At 36.2% G+C, this 25,808-nt stretch overlaps 1 protein-coding gene across 1 annotated transcript in view; it reads right to left on the bottom strand.

Annotated features, from left to right (window-relative positions):
- The window catches only part of Dhc36C (Dynein heavy chain at 36C), a 102,710-nt gene extending 88,922 nt beyond the window's left edge, over positions 1-13,788 (bottom strand). Inside the window, exons 1-7 of the mRNA XM_089242306.1 lie at positions 13,629-13,788; positions 11,554-11,689; positions 9,660-9,813; positions 6,574-6,643; positions 6,283-6,387; positions 2,150-2,228; positions 477-792 (exon numbers count right to left, since the gene is read on the bottom strand). Coding sequence (XP_089098432.1) covers positions 477-792; positions 2,150-2,228; positions 6,283-6,387; positions 6,574-6,643; positions 9,660-9,813; positions 11,554-11,689; positions 13,629-13,664 — 896 coding nt within the window. The 5' untranslated portion in view covers positions 13,665-13,788. The remainder of the gene's footprint in view (positions 1-476; positions 793-2,149; positions 2,229-6,282; positions 6,388-6,573; positions 6,644-9,659; positions 9,814-11,553; positions 11,690-13,628) is intronic.
- Between the last annotated feature and the right edge of the window lie 12,020 nt (positions 13,789-25,808).

The raw sequence follows: 25,808 nt of genomic DNA, 5'->3' as shown, positions 1-25,808 counted from the left end.
CATAGAGGGTGCTTAATTATTTTTGTATGTTAATTTTTCAGTAGAACATACACAAGTTGTGAAATATGTTTGTACAACTTAGCATCTCAAGAAATATTCAAGACCATTCAGTTTAGGTAAAGGCACAATTTTTTATTTAAAAAAATCAGAGCAAAATGTTGCTTTAAGTTTTTGATTTGAAAAAATAATAATAATTTTCATATTTAAGCATGAAATTATTGAATTTTTATTCAATATAACTTACATCATTTATAGCAATAATATAATAATTTATAGCAATAATAATAATTTATAGCAATAATAATAATTTATAGCAATAATAATAATTTATAGCAATAATATAATAATTTATAGCAATAATATAATAATTTATAGTAATAATATAATAATTTAAAGCAATAATACAAGTGTAGTAATAAGACTATACACGTAATTAGTCTTATTTGGTCTTTATAAAGTAATAGCAGGAAACTCACACATCAAACAGTGTTTTTTTTGCTGATTCCACTTCGAGAGCCACAGTCTGCTTGAATGGCTGTAATTCATGCGGCTCTGGATTTTTCAAGTTGTTTGGGTTGATAATCAACAGATTGCTACAAGCCTGGTGCCACACCACCAGCAATCTTCGAATGATCTTATTGAGAAGTTTGAGTTCCTTTGCAATAATCTTTCTTGAGCTTTTGAAACTCTTTTTCCACTCTTTGGGAAACTGCAAGAGTTCTTGGTAGAATGGAGAAACCTGGTCTTTTGCTTGTTTCTTCTGGATTGTTGCATCTTGAAGAACCCATTCCACTGTAAACAGCAACACATGCTAAGTCTGCCATTATGTTAAACGTAGGCTCACAAAATAATTGCTCAAGATATATAACCACAAACAAAGATCAACAAAAAGGAAAATACACTGAAAAAAATATGAAACTATGATGCATTTTGACACACTATGAGTGCCATCTTCAGACAACCACTATCAAACTGATCAGGGATCCCACTTGGATTTGATACCAAACCTTAATTGCTGGTTGTTCAGTGGGAAAATGTGCATCTGTACAAGTCAAACGTTAGAATATGGTTAGAATATTCTGGCCACAATGTCTGACTTGTACAGAGGTATATTTTCCCACTGAGCAACTGGGAGTAAAGATTTAGTATTCAATCTAAGTGGGATCCCTGGTCAGTGTGATAGTGGTTATAATATATACCCTTTGAAGACTGCAGTCATAATGTGTCGAAATGCATTAGGATTTTTGTATTTTTTGGTGTATTTGCCTTTCCATTGGTCCTCTTTTATAATTATATCAGACAAAAGAATTATTTACTCTTCTATACTTGAGATATATAGCCAACTCAATGCAAAGAGTAATTCATATGACCCAAGATTCCTTCTGAAAATATAGTATTCTATTTTGTAAACATCATATTTAAATATTTTAATAAATTTATTTTTTGATAATCCTAAAATAGTTCTCAATGGTTTGACAATGAAGAGTTTTAGCATATTGTTTATTAAACTGTTATCAAAATTATATTGCATAAGATTCACTGACATATGCTGAAAGTTTTTCAAGTATCACATGCAGAATAGGTTGTTTTCAATATGGAAAAAAAAAACAATAACAAGATATTGAAACACAATAAAACTAATCTAATGCAAGCATGATTAACACAAGATCATGGTTATCATGAGCATTTCTGAAATCATGTTTTGTTTACTATTTAATGATATTATGAATTTCACACTTCTTACAAGCAGTCAAAACAAGTTTGGTTGATACAAAGAAATTCTTTTGACTATGTGGAAGTAAATTTCATTGACAAAATAAAACATGCTAAAACATTTTAGAGAAAGTGAATATCTTCAAAAAGGTTTCTTTTGTTAGTATATAATAATTAGATGTATATAAATTTCACAAATAAAGTTTTGAAATTTCACAATTATCAATTTGGCATTTATTCACAAAAAAAATTAAAATCAGAAACTTTGTATTTGTTCACAAAAATAAAAAAAAATAAAAAAATCAAATAAAAAAAGGGTGTTTTGGAGGAACTTTTACTTATACTACATTGGAAAGTAGTTTACTCTGAAAAGTTTTCTAAAAATGAATTTTTAATGAAGAAAAAGTACATCCAAACACTCATTAGAATGCAATACCTGCTGACTTTCTAACTTCAAATGTATAATCATCTTTCAGAAGTTCTATTATCTTATGCAAACTTTTTTTTCTTGGTTTCTGGAAATTAATAATGAGGAAAAAAATATGAATATGTGAGTTGATATATATATATATATATATAAGACTAAAATATTTACTTAAGATCATGGTTTCTTGTGAACTGTTAGAATGCTATAAATTAATAACGACTATGTATGTATATAGTTGTTCTGAGTTAATGGCTCTCTCATTAGCATAAAAATATTATAAGCTATGTATACCAATCATTATAAAAATCGGAACTTCTCTAAATCGGAATCAACAGCCAAGTAGCTGTGCTCCCAAGTCTCTTACTAGAACAGGTATTGTATATGAAAGGTAGGGGGCATAAGTATAAACTAATGAAGTTGCTCATGAAACTTGCATAAGAGAAATTATACTGAGTGACTCAATGGTCCTAGACAGTTCTCTAAGCATGTCTGCAAGTTACGGTGTGTTCAAAGCCAGAATTTTAATCCCATCAAGAGTTTATTGCTAGGGCTCTTCAACACATTGCCTATCGAACTCTTTGGAAAAAAATATGTATTAAGGAAGCTTTAATATTGACAAAAAATTATGAAAAAAATATGTATTAAGGAAGCTTTAATATTGACAAAAAATTATGAAAAAAATATTTCAGATCCAATCAGAATATTTACAAAAAGAGCATGACACTTCCTAAATAGTGATTGCATCCGTTCAATCTATGTAGCGATGAAGAAAATGAGTAGCATAGGGAAAATCGGGGCTGGTTAGAGTAAAGAGCAGGTTAGCAATCAGCTTCTGGTTTCTGCAAGGAACCTCTGATTGGGCTAGCCCTAGACAATTGTTTTAAGTAAGGTCCCAGCTGTGATGATGAAACTTTGCCAGAATTTCTGTTACTTAGTGAATTTTTCACATTTCAATCTTTTTTTTTTTCTGTGGTATACATATGGGAAGAAATTGTTATTTTTGTTAGCGTAGCTGAAATGCGTACTCAAGCATTTGATTTCCATGCATTAGGTTTTACAATCTGAGATGCCTGGTCACCTGTGCTACCACATTTATTTGAAAATCCTGTTTAGGGTTGGTTGGCTAAATTTGAGTGGGACAAGTTGGCCATATGCCAACCAACCCCAAGTGCTGAAGGCTTTGCTCAGATGAAATAGCGGCGAGTGTAAGCTCTGGAGAGGTCACTGAGCAGGTGAGCAAAGTGTCATCATTTTACAAGCTACCCCAAGTACTACGTCATCAAATTTAGCGTGATCCTCAAGCAGTGATGTTTCCTTTATTTTTACAAAAAAATTACTACTACTTCCCTACTTCCATAGAAACCATTCAGGAAAGAATCAGACAGGGGGTCGAAAGAAAATATAAAATCCTGACAGACAGTCCAATAAGAAAGGAAATGTTAAAGGAAGAAAAAAAGCAAAGAACAAGAGAGAAAAAACTCCAGAAAGGCAGCAAATCAAAGGTGACAGCCAAAGAAAAGAGAAAAACAAAAAATCAACTTAATCACAAAGAGAGGAAGATGAGAGAAATACAGTCTTTGCTGACTCTAATGACAGTCTGGATGTGGAGAGGATCTTTGGGCTAGACGATGAGGACAACCAAGATGCACTTATTCTTGTTCAAACAGACATGCCATCAACATCAGCAATTGGGGAGAGTTCAGCTTACAAAATTCCTCCTGAGTTAAAGAAACTCACAACCTCCCTTCCCTGACCCACCTACATTAAATTTTAATGGAGGAAATTCTAAGCAAGTCAACCTAGCCAGGCTCTCACCAGGTTACTATGTTGAAGTCTTATACTATGGAAAGAGCTACCCTGAAAGAATCACTGTGTAGGATGAAGAGAATGTTCTGGATACTATGATGGAGGAAAAGGAGGAAGTACTGGGCTTGACTGAAAAACAAAGATGAAGTTTTGTACAAATTATCGAATGTAGTCAATACAGTTCCTTCGTCTAAATTCTTGTGTCTATCTAATGATGAGAATGAATACTTAGAGGACATGAAATGTCTTTAACTTCGTTACATACTCGAGATACCAACGTCGTTAGTTTTGGAATGCTATAGTTAACAGTAGGTAGGTAATTGCTACCTTGCTTTTCTTAATTACCTCATTCAACACTATCTGAACATAACCTACCTACAAATGACTATGTCCAGCAAAAAGTTTTGCTTAAGTTTGAAATGCCTATGTCTGTGATCTTACATTAGAAGATTTAAGCTGTAAAATATTTTAAAAGAACAAACAATTAAGTTTAAAGAGGAAAATATCAAGACTGATTTAAAGACCAAATTTACAACGACTGAGACTGCTTTAACGAGCGATTTAATAGTCAATTTATTCTAGTATGTTTGAAAATATTCTTTAAAGTAAAACATTGAAAAAATAGGTTGTTTTGGCATTGCTTTATTACCTCTCTGTCATCACAGAAGTGGTGTGCCAACCTACTCCAGGGCTTACGCTAACCCACCCTGCTAGTAGGGCCAGTTGCTCAAAGTTGACTACTGCTAAAAAACACATGCACCTCATTCACATTCTTCAGCTTAATTTCTAACAAATTGGTACATATGCATGTCTGTGTAGTGAACCTGACGTAAAGTTTTTAATGAATAGTGCTGCCATCTGCCATCAATTTTTCTAACTATGAGTGAAGTGTAATGATTGAAGATTTTACCATTACAGACCTGTTGCCCTCTGTGGCAAGACTGGCCAAACTAGACTTAATGACTTTCAAGCACTCTCAATGTCTGACTGTTAGGTATCCAGGAATGAAAAAAATACCATAAAAAATATAGCCGAATAGATTTAGTTTCCGTATATAGGCACAACCAAAATTGCCATAACTAAACCGCACTTGCTATCAAAAATAATAAGCCGCAAACTGTTGCCAACCAGCCCCGGGCACTAAAAATTAAATGTTGGAAATAAGACTGGCGTCATGAGAGCATTTTCCTAAAGTATTTTTAATTCCTTTAAATAAATCATATTTTGAGCACTTTTGTTTTTTTGCATTCTTTTACTTATCCATGGCCTGATTGACTTCTTATCTTCAGCAAAACTCTTGACATTTTCAAATGCCAGAAACTGTTTTTTTTTTCCTTGTCTTGGTCTCTTTCATTACTAAAATAATTCAAGTACATTGTCGGCTACTAACTATTTTCTCACGCTTGGATTAGTTGTCACATAATCAATTTGACCTATTACAAAATAGCATTCTAATCAAAGTACCCAAATTTTAGTAGTGTCACACACTTCTCGGTGGGAAATTTTAGTGTTCTGAGGCCAGGCTCTTCCTAGCCGGACTGACCTGTGTTGATTTGAAAATTCAGTTTAAAAATGAAATAAATTAGAATGTAATAAACAGGTTTTTCTGCCATTGGATGCTCCAAAGGGCAGAGGATGATGGTGGGTGAGTGTCGTGCTTTTGCATTTTGAATGTCTTTTGGCTTGATTATCATTTTGTTTTGTTAATTTTTATTATAATTTTTTTGAGCTGCTTTCAAGATTTTTTTTGTAATGTGAACTGCGCTTTTTGTGTAAATCAAATTACTTTACTATGGCAAAATCACAGTTCAATTGTTTAAAACTATTAAATTGAGAAGTTTAATAAGATTTTAAGTGTATTAGATTATTTAATCAGTGATTAAACTATATAGTGGTACACAACACGTCAGAATGTTTTCATTGCATAGTGTTTATTTTTAATTTATAGTCGAATCCCGTTATAACAAACTCCAATAGACCAAAGAAATCACTTCGTTAACATTTCGTTATGAAGGAATACCAGGTCATTGCATTGTTCTTATGCAAATTTATTTGGAGGATTAGAAAAGTGTTCATTAAAATGAGATTTTTGCTATAACGGTATTTGTTAAAACAGGATTCGACTGTAGTATGTTTGCGATCTGGCCTCGCAACACTGGCTTGAAAGATTTATGATCCTAATTTTCACACAGGATAAGGTAAGGTTGGGGTCACCTCCAGGACAGAGCAATGAGAACCAAATTCTTGGGATCATTAGTAATGCAGAAAAATAAGTTTTAACAATAACTGTGGGTTTATTAGAAAATAATCTATAAAAATAAAAGATAAAAACCTACCTTCAGCTTGTCTGGTATCATACTCAAGATTCGTTCAACAGATCTACCACTCAAACCAGCAACGTATTCTAGGTTCATGCCATTTCTTATATAATATTGGAATCGCTATTGATGAAAACAAGAGAAATGAAACATATTTTATTAACACTGATTTATCACCAGAGGTAAATTTATGCAATAGTTTTATTTGTCCTCCCCCGACTTCACAAAAGGGGAATGAATTTTATAATTTCTGCATAATATGATGAATTTTTCATAGAAACGCAAAAAATGCTAAAAAACCATTCTTACTAAGAACCCACTCTCATCTGCAGTTAGAGATGAACCAGGATAAACACCTTTTTCTGGTCTGGGAGTAGGCCTAAAAAGTACGATAAAAATTACTGCAAAAGAGAAATTCAATTCAATTTCTTAAATTAATGTTCAAAATCTAACCAGTACACAAAATGTGTCACTTATCCACAAATTGGCCAAGTCATTCAGCCAAAGCCTGGAACATACCAAAGCTCTTTTGAATTTTGTTGGCCAATTCATCAACTGGCCAGACATAAGACATTGGCCATAATATATGTGTGTTGCATGGATTTATAAGATAATATGAAAAATACATCAAACCTTTCGAGACTGAGTTTGAGAGACAAAAGTTTCAATTTTTTTTAAATAATTATTTTTATGATAAGACATTTTTCGAACACACATACAGTCGAATCCCATTATAACAAACTCCAAGAGACCAGAGAAATTACTTCGTTATAATAAAATTTGTTATAAAGGAGTTCCAAGTATTTGCATTGTTACTATGTAAACTTATCTGGGGAATAAGAAAACTTTTCATTAAAACAAGATTTTCAGTATAACAGTATTTGCCAGTATTCAACTGCATTGGTGTAGTTAAGAAAAAGTTTTGCCTTTTCAAGGCTCAGTTTGACTTGTTTTCAATGCTTATTTTTATGATCAGATATTTTTCTAACACACATATTAGTATAGCTAACAAAACGTTTTGCCTTTTTCTGTTGCAAAAATCATTAAAGAAAAAAGGTTTTATAATTTATTGGAATGAAATCAACCGGTAAAGCTGGCTTTCCTGGTAAAAATTACAGTACCTAAGTAATCAGAATTTAGTTCCCACTAAAAAAAATACACAATATACATTGAATATGTCATTAAACAACACATTCCATCTTTTATCCTGTATATTTACATAAATTTCTGATTTTGGAATTCGGCTATTGGGCTGGACTTTCTCATGCACAAAAAAGACATTTGCACCTAATGTGCAGTGCTACCATCTCATGGAAAGCGATTGGCAAAGGGAGGGAAATACTAACATGAAACAATGTGGAAAAAACAACTTATATAGCACAGTAAGACCTCCCAAATTCAGACAACCATAATCTGGATGGATCCGTAATCCAGACACTTCTGCCAATTTTTTTTTCCAACCAGCAACTTTCGATGTATTTTACCCAAATTCTGTTTCAGCCTTTACTAGTACATCAATCATTATATTTGTTTTTTGTACCACTTATGTCAGTGTCCACTACGATTTTTGAGCTTCTGGGAAATTACGATGGTGCGTGCGTCTGTGTATGTGTGTCTCTCTTTCCAGAATATGATTAGTCAGAAATATCAGCTTTGATCAAAAAATTTTTCTTCCTTCATTTCCCTTCTTTTCTGTACAGTTAACCTTAGGGTTTTATAACTTGTCCAGAGCTTTATTTTTTCTGTGATTATCTAAGTGAATTTCTACATCAAGTGATGTGGCACGTACAAGCTGTAAAAGAAAACATCATGTTTATTATTACTTTGCCAGTGTAAGTGAATTTCATGCCTTCTGGGTTATTATTGTAAATAAGTACTGTAAAGTGAAAAAATTTTACTTTTGAAAAAACTGGAACGTGGAACACTAGTACAAATATTTTTTGAAGAATATGGAATCTGATAATCTACCGATCTTCAGAAGAAAAAAAAAAATTTGGATCCGAGCAATGTCTACAAACTTTTTTAAAGAATAAGGACTTTTTTTTTCTATGGATAAGTAGTAACAGAATATTAATTTGAAATTATGATTTTAATTTAACACTAGAACAGCTGGAGCAGTCATTTTGACTGTTTCTGATTTTGGAAATGATCTTGATAGTACAACGTGCACACTGAACTTTCTGTGCCTTTTTGTAGTTTTCTTCATGTACAAAAATTTTTAGACAATGAAGGTTTTTTTTGATATTTCACATATTTTCCATTATTTAACATTTTTAAACACAGTACAAAACATTTAGGGGTTAAGCAAGCTTGTGAGCCCACAAAACAATATCCAATACATATCTGTCGGCATGAATAATGAGAGAAAAAAAACACATATATATAACACCAAGAAATAAGTGGCAACAGGAATGGAATTGATAAACAAAACAATGCAAGATAAAAGAAGATTACATTACAATATCAAGCAGATAATTTAAATCTTTGTGAATTAACAATCAAGATTTTAAATTGATAAAAAAAGATGTACATGAAGATTATTCTTTTATTAACTGAGGAAGTAAATTAAATATTTTGGGAGATAAACAAAGGAAAAATTTTTGGAAATGAGTTTTATTTGGCCTTAACTTTTGTTTACGTCTGTTGACGTTTTGGTGAGTCTATGAGGTTTTGTTCAGGAGATATCCCCATGGCCAACGTAATATAAATTATATATGTTTTCTATTTGTTGCCAGAGTTGTATACATTTGCTTTTAGTTCTATCCCCCCTATCATTCACTGATATCACACACAACACAACCCATATTCCAGTAGCATACAGATAAGAAAAAAATAAAATATTTGTTTTTATCATGTTACTGGTGTAGCTTTTCACTAAGACAGCAGAAGTTTATGTATTCACAATCAAAACACCATTTCTTATTTAGCTATAGTCTTTATTATCAAAGAGAGTTAAGGAAAGTTTTTTATTCTGATTGTTCATCTGGCAAGCTCAGTCAGACTTCAGATAACTCTTCATACCACTGTCCACTCTAAAATATTCCTATGAAACAGAGGCTCATTCACAGTGTGTAGAAATAGCTCTTATAGAAGACAGATGTGTTTGAACAATAAGAATACATATTAAATAAACACTGACCAACCAGGAATGGGCCAGAATGACAAATCAGCTCAATCCAGAAGGCATTAAGTAAAAATTGTCAGAAAATATAATTTTTAACTTTTTTTTTATGGCATTTGTACAAACAACAGGTTCCTTTGAACTGCAGAAAAACCGAACTAAACTACAGCAGCAAAACTACAGAATGTTTTTTTTTTCTTTTTATATGCAATGTAGGTTGTAACTCTTTTCACATTATTGAATTTTATTTGATATGAGAATGACTTATACATACTTCAATATTTGAACCAAGTAGGCTCGGAACTTTTCCCTTTCTTTTCTCATTTCCAAATAACCCATTTTCTTTCTAGCCAGTTTCTTTTTCCTACCTTTCACTGGTTGTGGAATTCTGGTTGCTTCAGTTCTTTCTTTTTGGGATTTCTGTTTACCTGATATTAAAGTTGAAATGAAAATGACGATAATATATACTGTGTACATATATAGTAGCTAAAAGTAATGTTCGTATCAGGGGAAAAACTGTTCAGAATATAGCTAAAAAACAACTCAAAATTATGAGGGGGGGAATTAATTGTGTATAAGATTACTCTTAAAGTTTTATTAAAGTTAAAAAAAATTACATTTACATAATCCAAAGATTTTGGTTACATCTGCTAGAAATATGCTCTGTAGTGCTTGATACCGATTCTCAGTAAAGATACCAAGAATTTAAGTGCCTATGTAGGCTACTCATATATCGATTGTGTAGATAATAAACACTTGGAAATTAAGGAAAAGCACTTTTTTTTCTTCTTTTTTTTTCAATACAGGACAGAAAACATCAAATTGTGTATTAAGGATGCTTATTCATCATTGGATGCCATATAAACACATTTTTAGACCTTTATTGGCGATTCCAAATGCAGTGTTCAACATTTTATTTATTTTTTTATACTTCCGAGGGGTTGGTGAGCTAACCTCTCATTGTGGGAATCCCTGAGTTACCAATTTTTTGTGGTCATGTTGTCGTCATTTCTGTCATTCTTCTGTGCCAGGAAAGATTCTGACAAGGACGAATTGGGTATCAAACTTGTGACACCCTTAAACATCCTTTGATACTTTAGGTGAGTGTCTTATCAATCTGGGCTATCACCGCCCTTCTCCTGTTCAAAGATCACGAAATGTTGAAGACTCTATTGTCAATGTGACTTCCATTTTAAATTACAGTAGAGCCTCAAATCAGTTATCAAGTGACTGACCATTGTGTACTTTTTCGAATTGACATGATTTAGCGAGCCTTTAAAGGCAGGGGACACAGTAGCCCAGGTCGATAAGATACTCGCCTAAAGTACCAAAGGATATGCAGAGGTGTTGCGAGTTTGATACCTGGTTCGTCCTTGTCAGAAAACTTTCCTGACACAGGGGTACAACAGAAACAGTGACGTGACCACAGAAAAAATTGCTACTGCAGGGAGTCCCTATCGAGGGCTTAGCGCACTAACACCTTGACAAGTATAAAAAACAAGCCTTCCGTTCGGAATCTGCAATAAATTATAGGTCCCGGTCTAATTAGCCCTAGTGTGCAGAAAGTGACCATGGTGTGACAAAAATGATCAATGATGATCAAACACAGTTTAAAGGCAGCTGCTATTCATGCTTGTCTTTTAACTATTACCCTTTTTTTTAACTTTTCATAAAAATATGATCGCCCAAGTCTTGGCTGGTTTTTAATCACCAATTAGCAGTTGTCCCAATAACTGATCAGAGCTGTGGCATGATTAACAGCTCCCATCAAGCAAGGCATGGGGACAGATTATGATCAACTATACTTTTTACTGGTGTAGATTAAAACAAGTGATTTGAAAATATTTCCCCATATAATGCTTATACATATTTTTCTTATACATATTATTTCTTCTTCACATAATTACTTATCATAAATGTGCCCTAAGTACCAAAAGCTTTATTGTGTGTGCGTGTAAATTTGCCTATGATCGATTGTCATTTTTTTATACTTTGGGGGCATGATTAACAGAGAACCTTCATTATCTAAGGTCACCAAGAATCAATTACTCCCCATTAAAAAAAGTTGTGCTATATATATCTATATAATTATCAACTATTCAAAAGCAAAGGGGGCGGGCAGTTTAGCCACGTTCACAGTAAGCTGAAGCCACTAAAGATTCTCAGACCTGTGAAAAACTTCTCAAAAGGAGTTGTATCAGTGAGACATGAAACCTTTTCTCTCCATTCAGGCTTTCTAGCTGATGGTGATGATTCTGCGAAGATCTTGTCATCGTAAGGCGACACTTTTCTCTTTAGGGGTTTCTAAAAAATAAAGAAACAATATTCAAAAGTACAAGGGAAAAAAAACACCAACAAAAAACACACAAAAAAATAAGACAAAGAAAACAAATTCACATTGGCCAAACAGTTGAAAATTTTTTCATCTATATGTTTAAAAAAAATATATACATATTGTAAAGAAACAAATTCTGGAATTAAATTGAATATACGCTGGCGCTTGTATTATGTTGATAGTAATTCCATATGTTTCACACAACAAACATAAATTATGCCAGAATGTGCATCTAACAGTTTCAGCATGTATCTAGTGTTAAGCGTGAATTTTTAGTGGTGTGATCTATTTTCCAAACTATGAGTGAAGTGTACTAATTGGACAATTGTAGGCTTGTTGCTTTCTGTGGCGAGACTTTCTGACGGGAAGATCGGCTCACATTTAAGCCTTGAAGTTGGGAACCCCCACAAAATCAACTTCAGCTGACTGTGCCGCCAGTGGGGTTCAAGCCCAGGTCCTCATGATGCGAGTCTCTCACTATGATCACACAGCCACATAGTCGCCTACAAACCTTTGGATCTGAGGAAAAAAGTTTTTGGTCCTTGAAAGTTTAACAGTAGAAGCAAACTATAAGAACCATTACAAAGAAACAAACTTCACGTTAGGTTCACAACACCTACACTGACATTCCAACATGTACTCATTAGTGAGAGATTCTGTAGAGGAATAAGGAAGAGATGCGTGTATGGTGTGGTAGTGGTAGAAGTGAACTGCAAGCCAACCTCCTATTTAAAAAAGTCTCTCCAAAGAGAGCAAGTAGATCTATGATACACATATAATATGCAAATTCAAACATTTACCATCTTTACTTCAAAATATGGGAGACAGATGGTAACACCAGCAAGAGAACAAAACAAGCGCAATTGCAACAACACAAATATGTTAGGGTCATACATATGGACCTACTCAAAATATCCATTCCAGCATATACCAATTCATTAGAAATTCTATAGAGGAATTTATATAAGGTGTGTGTGTGTATGTACGGTTAAGTAGTAGTACAAGCGGATCCAGATAGTAAGTAGACAAACAGCGGCTGACTAATGTAGAATACACACTCGTTTATCCATTCACTCTTCCTTGTGAAAATGAAAATTTAAGATTTTCCTCAAAAATGAAGAAGACACATCTTTTGTTCAAACCAAAGATATTCCAGCAGATGCACATTTTTTTGATATAATGGTCATGACAGGGGATGACATTACAAGTAAGATGAAAAGCTACGGTGAAGATGCAATTTTAAGCTGGGTCCACATCCCCAGAATTATGCAGTGCAGAAACTGGTTTTGGGGTGGGACAAGAGAGATGACCTTTTTGCTGCATCAAGAGGGGGAGGGGGTCAAAAACGGCTAAAAATCTGCTTATGTAATACTTGAATGGCTCCTTATGGGAGACATAAATCTGCAAATTTTCTGGGTCATTTCACTGATGCAGCTTATCTCTGGTGTGGCTTGCGATGTTGCAGTTGGCCATTACATTGGCTTACATTACAGTGAGAAATTGACTACCCCTGCTATAGCTGTTGCAAAAGCATCATTGTCACCAATGAAAAATTTTGATTGAGGAAGCACCAAGATAATCAGTTAGAAATCAAAATAATCAAAAAAAAAAAAAAAGAAGAAGAAATAATCACCAAATTTAGCACAACCCCACTTACAGAATCTTAAGCTATCTCTACATTGAAAAAAAAAACAGATTTGGCAATCACTCAATCAACACAGTAAATTAGCGTAGCACCATCTAGCGATCCCTTCAGTTATTCAACTAATTTAAACGTGTCCAACTACTTTATAATATAAATATTTTAACGTCAACTTTTAGCTATTGAGAACCAACATTAAAAACATCGACTGATATAATACAATTCGTGGGCGCTACTGATCGCACTCGGTACTATACGAATCTCACTTGTTTCGCCCCCTTGCAATAGAGTTCTTTGTCCATAACGCTTCACGGTGCTCTATATGTTAATATCTATATTAAAAATGAAGTTTATACATTAAACTTTCAAAATGTGTCCCCGCGTATTTGATAACTCATTATCCGAGGGCACATTGAGACATTTGCATCATTGGTGATACATTTCTCGAACCATTACAGAAACGGGAAACAAACGACGCGGTTGTTATAGATACTGTTTCTCAAAGGTGTTGCCAGGTTCTTCAAAACTATCTTATGGCTGAAAAATTACGCTGACCATATATATATATATATATATATATATATATATATATATAAGTCAGGTTTTTCCTAGGAGTGGGTTTTTTTTACGCAGTGGGAATCGAATAGGACTGTTTCGCGTCAGCAGAAACGTGTGACTTTATCACGCTACGCCTTTCTGTTTTCCTATCGTGGCGCATGAGCTTGCATCATGCTCCGGTCTGAAAGGAAGGAAAAGAAAATCGAAACAAAAATGAAGAGAATATTGTCAAACTGCGCGGCGCAGACGACGCGTTTCACTCCTTCAGCCGGGTTTTCCTAGGGGCAGATTTTCTGCGCCGCGTCACTCAACACGCCGTCCACTCACCAATAGGGAAAGCGGTACGACTCGTGCACGTGATTGTCCGATACTGCTTCTAGTATGGGCCGCTATCACAGCGGCGATTGGGACCCCGGTCCACCAAATATGGTCATGGTCATGGTCTTCACTTTTGTTGTGTTTTTCTTTCCCTTTTCCTTTCTGTCACCCTCTTTCATTGTGCAAAAATATGTAAATATGCCACTGAGCTACTATAAGGAAAGTTTACTTATAGCTCAGTGGAATACGCAGACGACAGTATACAGGTCACGATCAGGGCCGTCTTAAGAGCGTCATTGGTTCCCTGGCCAATTGATTTTTCCGGAACCCAACCTGGAAAATTCTCGAAAATTTCAATTAGTTGTAATTTTTGTGAGGCCCTCTTCTCTTGAGGGCCCAAGCGTTAAGACGGCACTGCAGTAGAACTTCGGTTAACGAGCTTAATTCGTTCCATCATCGTGCTCGTTATTCGAATCACTCGTTATGCGAATCAAACTTCCTCATAGCCAGGGCCGTCTTAAGAGCATCATGGGCCCCCGGGCCAAATGATTTTTCTGAGGCCCTAACATGCAAATTTTCGAAAATCTCAACCAGATCCCAATTTTGTGAGGCCCCCCTTTTCTCTTGAGGCCCCCCGGGCCGTGCCCGGGTGGACCCATGCCTGACGGCACTGCTCATAGGCAATTGGATAATTCGTTCCACAATTATTCATTCACATGAAAATGACATAAAAACGTTATTCGATTGTGCAACATAATAATAATATAATAAATAATACAATAAAATATTTAAAAAAATAATACCATAAATAAATATACAATATGATATAATGAGTGTTTACAAATTAAATTATTCTAAACGACCAGATAGAGGAGGACTGCCGTTTAAGACAACTTATGCGCTGCACTCACCGTTTGTAAAATTATTTGTGTGACTTAACAATTGAACTCGATCTATGACACTTGCTTTTGCCTCTGATCGCATTATCCGTTATTGTTCGCACTGCTACAACTTTATTTGGGGTGTTTCTCTTCTACAAAGTTTTCACAGATTCCCACGTTCTACACATCTCTTAATCTCATTTGAAATGAGGGACTTTTCATTTCTCTTCGTCTTCTTCAGATGAGATGATAATAATATCTTGCGTTAATCATAATAACCGAGATCTTAATAAGCTCTACGTGCATAAGCTCTTGCTGTTGCGCAATGGAGATCCATCAGTTCGTCTGTAGATATGATCATGTTCCTTCAATTGTTCTTGAATGTCGGGCTGATGCACCTCCAGTCTCATAGTCTTTCTCTATCTCCTAAGAAATGGTGGCCCTTGTTCAATGAGCTAGCCCCTCAAAGTCACGGTCAATAAACCAATCAGGCCAAAGTTTTTCTCTAAGCGAAATTTAAAAACTTCGAGCGCACATACGCGTGGTTACAATGCTACATTTAGTTTCATCTATAAAAACTATGTTTTTGAAAATGCAAAAGTTCATAATCTTTTTTATTATGGTTACCAAATTTTTTAATGTCAGATCTATGATCATTTGACCCTGATGTTGAGACAATTACAAGTTTGACAAATATATGTGATGTTACATTCTGTACATTCAATAGAATATACTATATTAGAACTTTTACAAATTTTTACCATCTTTCCCCCACCCTCTCTTCTCTGTAATACATTTTACTTACAGATGATAGACTAGGTACGAAGTATATTTCTTTTTTCACCCTCACCTACCTGTTCTCTTACGCCCCCCGATCTAGCACCAACCTCGATGAACAAATCTTCCATATGTAGGGATTACACACGCTAATTCGGGATTCGATATAACGCCAAACTCGTTATAGCGCCAGAAGTCTTCGGGACAAATGGTGACGTTACATCCGGGTTCGACTGTATATAATAGAATGATGCATCACGGAGGTGATAAGAACTACTTTTTTTCGTAGGGTTGCATCAAAGCTTCGCGGTGATGAAGAGAGAGGAATGAAAACACACACAGAAAGAACTTTTTGAATTTATTCTACTGGCGTTTGGACGCAGTATGACGTCCCTGATCGTAATGTGGTTAAGGAACGGAAAAATTTGCGAAGAATGTATTACCGCACTGGAAAAACAGCTATGACGAATCCGTCGTATCTTTCATCATCAAGAGTTATGACGCAAAAGCGGGCCGATCAATTGAGAATGACTACGCTCATGGAAAAGTGAAGAAGTAATGAAAGGGTCAAGTAACAGGTAAGGTAAGGTAACAAAAAGGGTCAAGGAATAAGAGAATTCAAAGATTTTTTTAAATCGATTTTCGAATTTTCCCGACACATTCCTCTGCTCGATTTTATCCTAGAAAACCATGGCCTCTTATCGGGCTTTTCTTGATACCCGCGATCGTGCATTTGTGGTGGGCTGAAAATGAGTTTCCCTACTTTAGGGTACGGACATTCCAAGTTCTCACCTGACGTCAATATAATCGTTTTTTGGAAGTCACAAAATGTCTCAAACATGACGCGATAAAAAAAGTCATTTTTTTCCTATTTTGAAGACGTCAAAAATACGTCAGAAAAATGACCATTTGCAAATAATTCGACTCTATTTGCAAATGTCAAGAATCGTGCAAGTGCGACGCGAAAAGCTGCTGCTCAGCACCACAAATGCTCTCATACACGATATTAGCGAAGCGTAGCCTCGTGTCATAATTTGCGCTGTGCTTCGGATATCCGATGGCAACAAAAAAGAGTGCTGCCTTGCGTCACATCGCCAACGCTGCACGGCTCAATTTGCGCCTTCCCTAGAAAAGAAAACGTGCCAATGGTTGTCCAGATAACCGACAAGTACTGTAATAAGTACAAGTTATACAAAATAGTCGCATTTTTATACTTTTTACACACATTTCGGCTAATTTTGATTTCCTTACTGAAATTTCGGATTGTGTCTAATGCTGTTTTATCATTCTAATGATTTCGAATGAAATTTTCGGCGATATCAAATTTCGGTACGCCTATATGATAGCATTGTGATTTCAAACTGAATATAAAGAGGTGCTGTGAATTACATGCTGTGTTTCACAAAAACTCAATGACTATGGCCTTACCATCAATGTATAGAAATATGTCTTTGATGCATGGGCGGAGATACGGGGGGGGGGGGCAATGCCCCCAGCGTCAAAGGTGGAGTCGACTGATGTAATATATATATATATGTATATAAGAATTGACATCATCATTCATCGTGTCCACCCCTCCAAAATCATATTCTCCAAAAAGACTGACTTTTGATTTTTACCTTTTGTTTGGTCTTTTAAAAACATTCGAAGATATTTTCTCCCATTAACCGCTTTTTAGAATTTCCCGAACCCTTCGGAGAAACCACCGAACCTTAGCATTTCCACAATATTATCCATAAGTACAGTAGGCTAGTGTCTCGATAATCCGAGGTGAACCGAACCGAGACCACCTCAGATTAATGAAAACTCAGATTCCGAGAAGCAATAGGAAAACAACTTTCGGAAAGGGGGAATCTCCATATATTTATTTTATGGCAAATATACCATATATATTGTGTACTAAAAACGAAGTTTTTTTAGTGAAATCGTTGTAACTTGTTTCCTTCGGACCTACGTATATTCGTACTTAATCTCAGCTTTATAATTCTTGATTCACGGGTTCATTTGATTAGTGCAACCAAGATCCATGTCCTCTTTGTAACAGGGGCACTTGCGCTAGGGATCCGATATGAAAATATTATTTTTTTTACATTATAAATTTACTATAGAGGAAAATTACTGGAAAATTCTGGCCTGAGGTCCCAACGAAGACCCCGGCATAGGGATCAAGACCCCCTTTAGTCATGGACGGAGATACGGTGCGAATCCTCTTCAAACTAAAACCACTGACACTCCTAGGAAAATTGAAACAAAACATGTTCTTGGCAAAAAACCGAAAGATTGAGAGTTTTTTTGAGCAAGAATTTCGAAAAATTCAGCATACAACACTTCAGATTATCAGGAACCTCCGTTTCGGGACTCGAATCAGTGAGACTCCACCGTTCCTTATTTTTGGTTCATCACCATCATCGCGTACCTTTTCTTTCTGATACATCTTCCGAGTTCGCTCGAAATTTAGATCTGGAAGCATTTCCTATCAATATAACAGAGGGGGTTGCGTCCCTGAAAGGATCGGCCTTCCCTCCTCCCGCCCGCGCCTAACCCATGATCCGGATTCGCGCACTCCTTCCTCTCGGTTCATTTTTCTTCGGCGTTTTAGATTTGATTGTTGACGTATGTCGGGCTGTGCATAAAAACGAGGAATTAATTAATTCTTGTTGTGTTTAACTTTTGTTGTGCGTGTTTGTATTGAGGCGTGCGCGTGTTATTCCTACAATTTTTTACGTCAACTTTTCTACCAAGCATCTACTACTCACGTGATTTACGCTATAGATCAGTGGCTAAAAACTGGATCTGTGCGGAAGTTGACTGAAACACCAAAATGAAGTACCGTACACCTGTAAACGTGAAAACATATTTTGAATCTGCCAAAAGTGATTCTGTCAAAGTTACCGATGCCTCCTATACTACATTATCTATCGTATTGCGAGACGAGGAAAAAATCACACCAGTGGGGGAAAATTTAATTTCAACAAGCATCAAAAATGCTGTCATATGCATGCGCTTTCAGAGGAAACTGCTCATATAATGAGTTTAATACCTCTGTGAAATAATACGGTGTCTCGAAAAATACAGGGCATGTCAGACGATGTTGAGAGCAGAGCCATAAGTCTCGTCAAAGGTTGTGATTTTTTTTCTATCCAAGTCGACGAAAGTACCGACATTGCGCAACATTCTGCGCTACTTGTAATTGCTAAGTACTTAAAAAGGTTTTCTTCAAATTTTCTTTCATTTGTCACCCATTGAAGGGGTTGGCCGACTGTTAAAAACTTATTTGAAGCAATTGGTAATTATTTCATTGGAAAAGGAGTTCAATGGTCAAAATGCATTGGGCTCACCACAGATGAAAGAAAATCCACGGAAGGTTGCTACTCAGGCCTTCGCGCGGCAGAAGTCACCCCTAAAATGAAATGGACTCACTGCTATATTCATAGACAGAGCCCGGTATCGAAACCTTTGCCTCCAAATTTACAAAATGTTCTTGATCAAGCGGTCAAACTTGTCAACTTTATCGAGGTGAATCCTACCGACTACAGGTTGTTTGAATTGCTTTGTGAAGACATGGACAGCCTTCACAACGCTTTGCTTTTGTACACCGAGAGCCAGGTGGTTGTCCCTGCTCAAGTCCTGACGCGGCTGTTCGAACTTCGGCACGAGGTAGCTCTTTTTTTGGATGTGTTCGATACATCACGATTTCTTGTCACAATCCAAGTTAAATTTAACAGCCAGTCACTTGGAAGGATTAAAATTCTCGTTTGAAAATTATTTTTCAGAGCCGGAAATGGGTGATCGTTGGACATGTAATCCTTTTAAAGAGTATTTTGAGCCGACTTCATTGTCGATTCCAGAAAAGAATAAATTGCTATCAGATACCCCCCTCTGAATATCCTCTTCAATGGCGGAATGGTGAACCTAGTCAGTTTTTGGGCTTGCCACGGTGACGAATACGTTGAACTTTCTAGAAAAGCCCATAATGTTTTTGTTGCCGTTTGTTAGCACGGAGCTTGTTGAACGGCCGTTTTCTACTTATACTTATATAAAAAGTAAACATGGAAGCAAATTGAACGAAGCTCAATATTTGAGTTTGTATTATTCCTCTTATTGGGGGGGGGGGGATGCCTGAAGGATTTGGGGTCGGGGGTACGCGGGGAAATGAACCGAGCCAGCTGGGGGGGGGGGGGGGGGAGGTACGTAAGTTGGAAAAGGTTGGAAACCCCTGAGCTACGGGGATAACAAAGGATCCTATGGGTTCAGTTAAGTTGAGGGACGATGAGAGAGAAAAATTTCTGATGAAGAGGGCGATGGAACAAAAAGTTTGGATGGCATGGTTAGTGACTATGCTATACAGTCGAATCCCGTTATAACGAACTCCAAGAGAGGAGAAACAATTTCGTGATAAAGGAATTCTAGGTTTTTGCATTGCTCCTATGTAAACTTATCTGGGGATTAGAAAAAGTGTTCGTTAAAACGAGATTTTCGCTATAACAGTATTCGTTAAAACGGGATTCAACTGTATACGGAAAACTGATGTGCACCATCTACTTTTCAATAAAAGAGTTATAAGATATTTAGTTATCAGTTGTGTTAATAGATGGCAGCAAAAGCTTCCTCTACTATTCTGCTTGGTCAAGATATTTTATGAGTCCGTCGATAGATGCTGGCATGCTACTATTGTAGTGTCTTACTATGAAGTAAAACCTCGCTACAACGATACTCGATTTAACGATAAGCCCCTTTACAACGATATTTTTTCTTGTTTAGAAATGTTTATACTCTGATGTTAAAGTTATTGCCATTCGATATAACGATTATACCTCTACAACGATACTTTTATATATATATTTGATTTACTGTGAAAACATACCGAGTTCGTTTCATATGTAAACAATACATACAACGGCCGTCTCGACAACATCGTGGTCCACGGGGCAAGTGATGTTCGGAGGCCATCATCTGACTGAAATTACAAGTATACCACCGTTGTAATGAACTCCTAGAGAATTAAAATTCAAACAATTTCGTTATAAAAGAATTACAGGCTTTTGCATTGTTCCTAGGAAAATTTATTTGGGGGATTAGAATAGTGTTCATTAGAACGAGATTTTCGCTACAACTGTATTCGTTAAAACGGGATTCGACTGTAGCAGATTTAATAATCGCGAGGCCCTTCTTGTACCTGAATTCCTGCGGACCGTGCGTTAAGACGGTATCGCAGATGGGTCAAGCTGTACACAGATCAGTTTGGCACATAAGGTATTTCATCGTTTGCAGATGCGACTTGGAATATAAACTTGAAACGGAAAAAGGTTGTTTTAAACAAATAGGATAACGTAAACTACGAATATTGATTGTGTGTGAGGATCTGACCTTTGCACCAACTGAAGTGATGAGTCGGCTTCGTAGTGAAATTTTGATGTAACGATATTTTGCAGGCCAAGGAAGAATGTCGTTATAGAGAGTTTTATCGTTATACAGTGGACGCTCGTTATAACGGCCTTGTTCGTTCCACGAAAAACGGACGTTATATCGGGAGGTTGTTATATCGAGCGTTGTAAAAAAAATCATAAAGTGTAGCTTCTCTGGAAAATTATATAGTCTATTGGCGAAGGAACAAAGATAACTATTCGGTTTTTTTTTATAATGTTCCAAGGATACTGTATATCAGTGTTTCCCAAAGTGGGCAATATCGCCCCCTGGATGGCGATGGAATGGTCCAAGGGGGGCGATAGAACCTACTGATTTAACATAGGATCCTATGGGTTTACGTGAGTTGGGGGGGTGATGAGAGGAAAAAATTTCTGATGAAGGGGGCGATGGAACGAAAAGTTTGGGAGACTATGCTGTATATCATAGTTTTCCAAACTTTTTTGTTCCATCGCCCCCTTCTTCAGACAATTTTCTCTCTCATTGCCCCCCAACTTAAACAAGCCCATAGAATCCAATGGTATATCCGTAGCTTCCATCGCCCCCCCCCCCCTCGACCGTTCCATCACCCACCAGGGGGTGATATTGCCCACTTTGAAAAACACTGCTGTATATTATGTACTTAGTTTAATTTTTTTTTTCAACCAGATATATTTTCCTTGGTACATTATAACAAAACCGAATAATTATCTCCGTTCCTTCGCCATTAGACTATATAATTTTCCAGAGAGGCTACACTTTATGATTTTTTTACAACGCTCGATATAACGACCGATACACAAGTAAACGAAAATACTCTACTGCAGCGGTTCTGAACCTTTTCTGACTCGCGGAGCCCTTTTCAGTGAATAATTTCTTTGGCGGAGCCCTGTTTAACTCGACGAGTCCTTTTTAGTATGTTATTTATATGGCGGTACCCTTTAGGCCTCTTTTTTTTTTCTTTTGTTTGTTTATCAAATTTATTGATTCATTTTATTATTCCTGAGTGGCCGCGGAGCCCCTGGGAAGTGCACACGGAGCCCCGGTTGAGAACCACTGCTCTACTGTATACGACTTAAACCTACATTTATTGTTTTACTACATGAGGAAAAATTAGTTCCATTGCTTGTTTTTCTGCCATTGAGAAATTAAGTACAACTGCGCAATAAAATCTAGATAGATAAACAATCATCGCAATAAACTAAGATATATATTAGAGTAAGATAAAACAATCAACAACGTGGGAAGTGGGCGTGACTCACCATGTGAAATTGTGGCAGAAGGGAATAAAGAAACGTGTTGAAAACGTGAAAAACTATGAACCAAGACCGTGAGGGGAGAAACCACCACCACCCAGTCGACTCACGTGCCCGGAGTGTGCCATTGGTTTCGCCACGTTTCCAGATATGGCGCTAGTTAACCAACGGGTTTTCCGTAGAACAGCATTTTTCATCATAGAATGTGCTGTCGAATCGCAAAAGCAAAGGCGGTAGAGGGTATTTTTAGATAGTGCTAAACAGCACTTAACCAAAAAACAAATGTAATATTATTTTTGACAGATTTTCTGCCATGTGTGCTATCAAGCATTCGAGGGAGAATATGCACCTCCGGTTGGGATCCGAGTTTGTTCCTTATTGGTACAAGGACCACCAAGGTTATTCTGCGCGAAGCAATGATCAAGCGGTACAATGAATTGTAGTAGAATTTGCGTTACCCAATTCGAACCATGAGAGAAGGCCTACCACATTATAATACCCTGCACTGCCGAATTTTGATTGCACATATCACGGCCAATATTTCGAAAAATATGCTATTTGCTTTTACTGAAGTGCTGCTGTGCACTCTCTAAAAACACCCTCTACCGCCTTTTATATTGCGATTCGACCGCACATTATATGACCACAAATGCTTGTTTGGGACTCTTATATCACTTCTTGAAGTTTCCTCCACGAATTTAGAATCACCCAGTAGTTCTCGGACTATACAGACTATACGCTGGAAAATACAGAAAATACTAGCAGCTGCTGAATACAGGACACCTGAACAGCACATGAATTATAACAAGAGAGAGTATCTAACAGGTAGAAGCACATTTGAAAAAACATATTTCCTGCATAATGACACACGATGATGTGGGATCGAAGGAGACAATATATTGCCAATGTCATTCATAGTTTGTGCAAAAATATTATGGGTACTAAGTGAGCAATAAATAAATATCGATAAATTACGAAAATATATAAATGAGTACAGTATAACTTATACTTCAGTCTTTAACGGAACCTGTATTTAACGAAAACCTGTCTTCAATGGAAAGAAATCTTGGTCCCGTAATTTCAATGCCAAAAAATACACATTAAAAAACCTAAATTGAACGGAGCCTGTCTAACGCTGAAACGGAAAGGAAAATTGTACCCTCTTAACGGAAGATTTCACATAAACATTACAGGTGTTTCACAAACCAAGGGAATCACACAAACTGTTGAAGTGCTCTACCAATACATCCTAGAGATAGAAGGCCTCCGCACGGGTTGCCATAAACGTCATCCAGACTACCTAGCAAGTTTGCCACATTTTCAAACACAGCATCCTATTTCGTTTCTTCTTATTTTGGCGTAGAATGATACAGGTTGGCTCACAAATATCGCATAGTGATTGGATGTGGGGCACAGAAATCGCAAATTCTGAGCCCGATCATTTCTTTTCCGCACAACGATGATACCGGCACGAGCAAAGAATTTTTTCACCTGAATATGCTGAGGGAAAATGGACTAAATACTGACGTCACTAGCAGCGGGCGGAGGCCTTCTATATCTAGGAGGTGCTGGCTCTACCGAATTTTTTCATGCAATCTCTGCTTGCCAATGTGAATTCTGCATCGACAGCCCCTACATTAACAAAAGAATGTTTCCGTGGTTGATGCTGTTATTTTAATAAGTCATATGTAGTGAGGCAGTTGCTTCCTGAAACTGTTACAATTTTTTTTCGAAAAATCAGGATTTTTTACGGGTTGCAAAAGATGAATTTCCAAATGATATGCAAGACTTACAAAATTGCATGAAAGTTGCTTTTCGTGATCGTAGTGTTGAAGGTTACATAAACGTAGACGGCAATGTAGACGAACCTGACACGACAAATTTAGACACTCTGATAGAAAATTATAGAGAAAGTCAAAAGAAGAGGAGGAAGCAGAGATAAATGAAATTTCGGGGAGGGGACAATGTAGGGGTGGAGTTTTGTACAGGTGTTGTCAAAACCTTGAAAAAACTGCAGTAATTTTGTTTAATGACTTAGGCTTCTTTTGTATGATTTCTGAAACAAAACTGTTTATTGAAAGTCAGGCAGCAATGGGTATAAACTGCATACATTTATTCATTCAAACCGAAAAAAAAAACCTCCGGTATATCGCCATGGGCAATTTACTACCGATTGAGTTGGGCCGATAGTATGTGTGTGTGTGCATAGGGCCTTAACAGTCATCTTTATCCCACCATTATGAGCAAATCAATATTAATAGCAATCAAAATTTATCCCAACATTTTGTATGAATATTTTTATGTCAATTTTTATTTTTCTAGAAAAAAGTTAAAAAAAATCGATTGAGATATAATAAATAATGGACTCACTGATATATAATTAGAAGTGTAACTAATTGGTGTATTTATCAGCTAGTAGTAGTCGTTGGTGCTATTAATCACACACAGCAGTGATTTCACTGACGAGTTACAGCGCATTCCCATGTTATTCATAAGTTGTGTAATTAAATAATTTGTTTGAGTCCTACTTGAATGATAGGAAATAAATTGTAAAAATTGATCACAACGTATCTATCAGCACCGGATGGGCAAAATGTTTTTTTCGGAGGGGGCCAAAAAACAGAAAGAAAACATTTTAGCAGGCCAGATATATTCGGACCTTGATCCATAATTGGAATTTTCATGCTTAGAAATGAAGTGGTGAAATGTGTCGAATACATTGAAGACTACCGTGATTTCATTGTAAATGAGAGATAATGGTTTATCCTTTACAACTGAGAAAAATGAATAATCATATATATTAATAACGTTATGGATATTTATTGCATATATTGGGGGGGGGGGGCAACAAACTTCTTGCCAGAAATTTATTGTTTGGAAAGAAATACAGAGAATAAAGCAAGAAATATCTTTTCGGAAGAATGCCATAGATTAACACGGTGATCCTACCAGACAGAAAATATGACCTTGTGAGTCAGTGTGCGTCTTTTTTTGAACTTTTTTGCCCTCACACCGGGCAGTTTCCGGATGGATTGTCGAGGGCAATGGGGGAATGTCCATAGTAGGAACAGTATCATAATGTTCTGGCACGTACAGTGGACTCTCCTAAAACGAAATTTATCGCGGTTACAGCCCTGAAAGCACTAAGTTTGGTTTTTCAGTGGAACCAAATGATATGACAAATTTTAGATTTTTCAACTGACATATTTTACACGTTCCTAAAAGTTGCAAACAACGAACAAAATTTTGCGTA

The sequence above is a fragment of the Pholcus phalangioides genome, unplaced genomic scaffold (assembly GCF_987345545.1).
Source record: "Pholcus phalangioides strain wild (caught in Gottingen) unplaced genomic scaffold, Ppha-v1.0 ptg000015l_1, whole genome shotgun sequence".
Classification (NCBI taxonomy): Eukaryota; Metazoa; Arthropoda; class Arachnida; order Araneae; family Pholcidae; genus Pholcus; species Pholcus phalangioides.
Note: the sequence above shows the minus strand (reverse complement) of the source record. Positions and strands in the feature narration are given on the sequence as shown.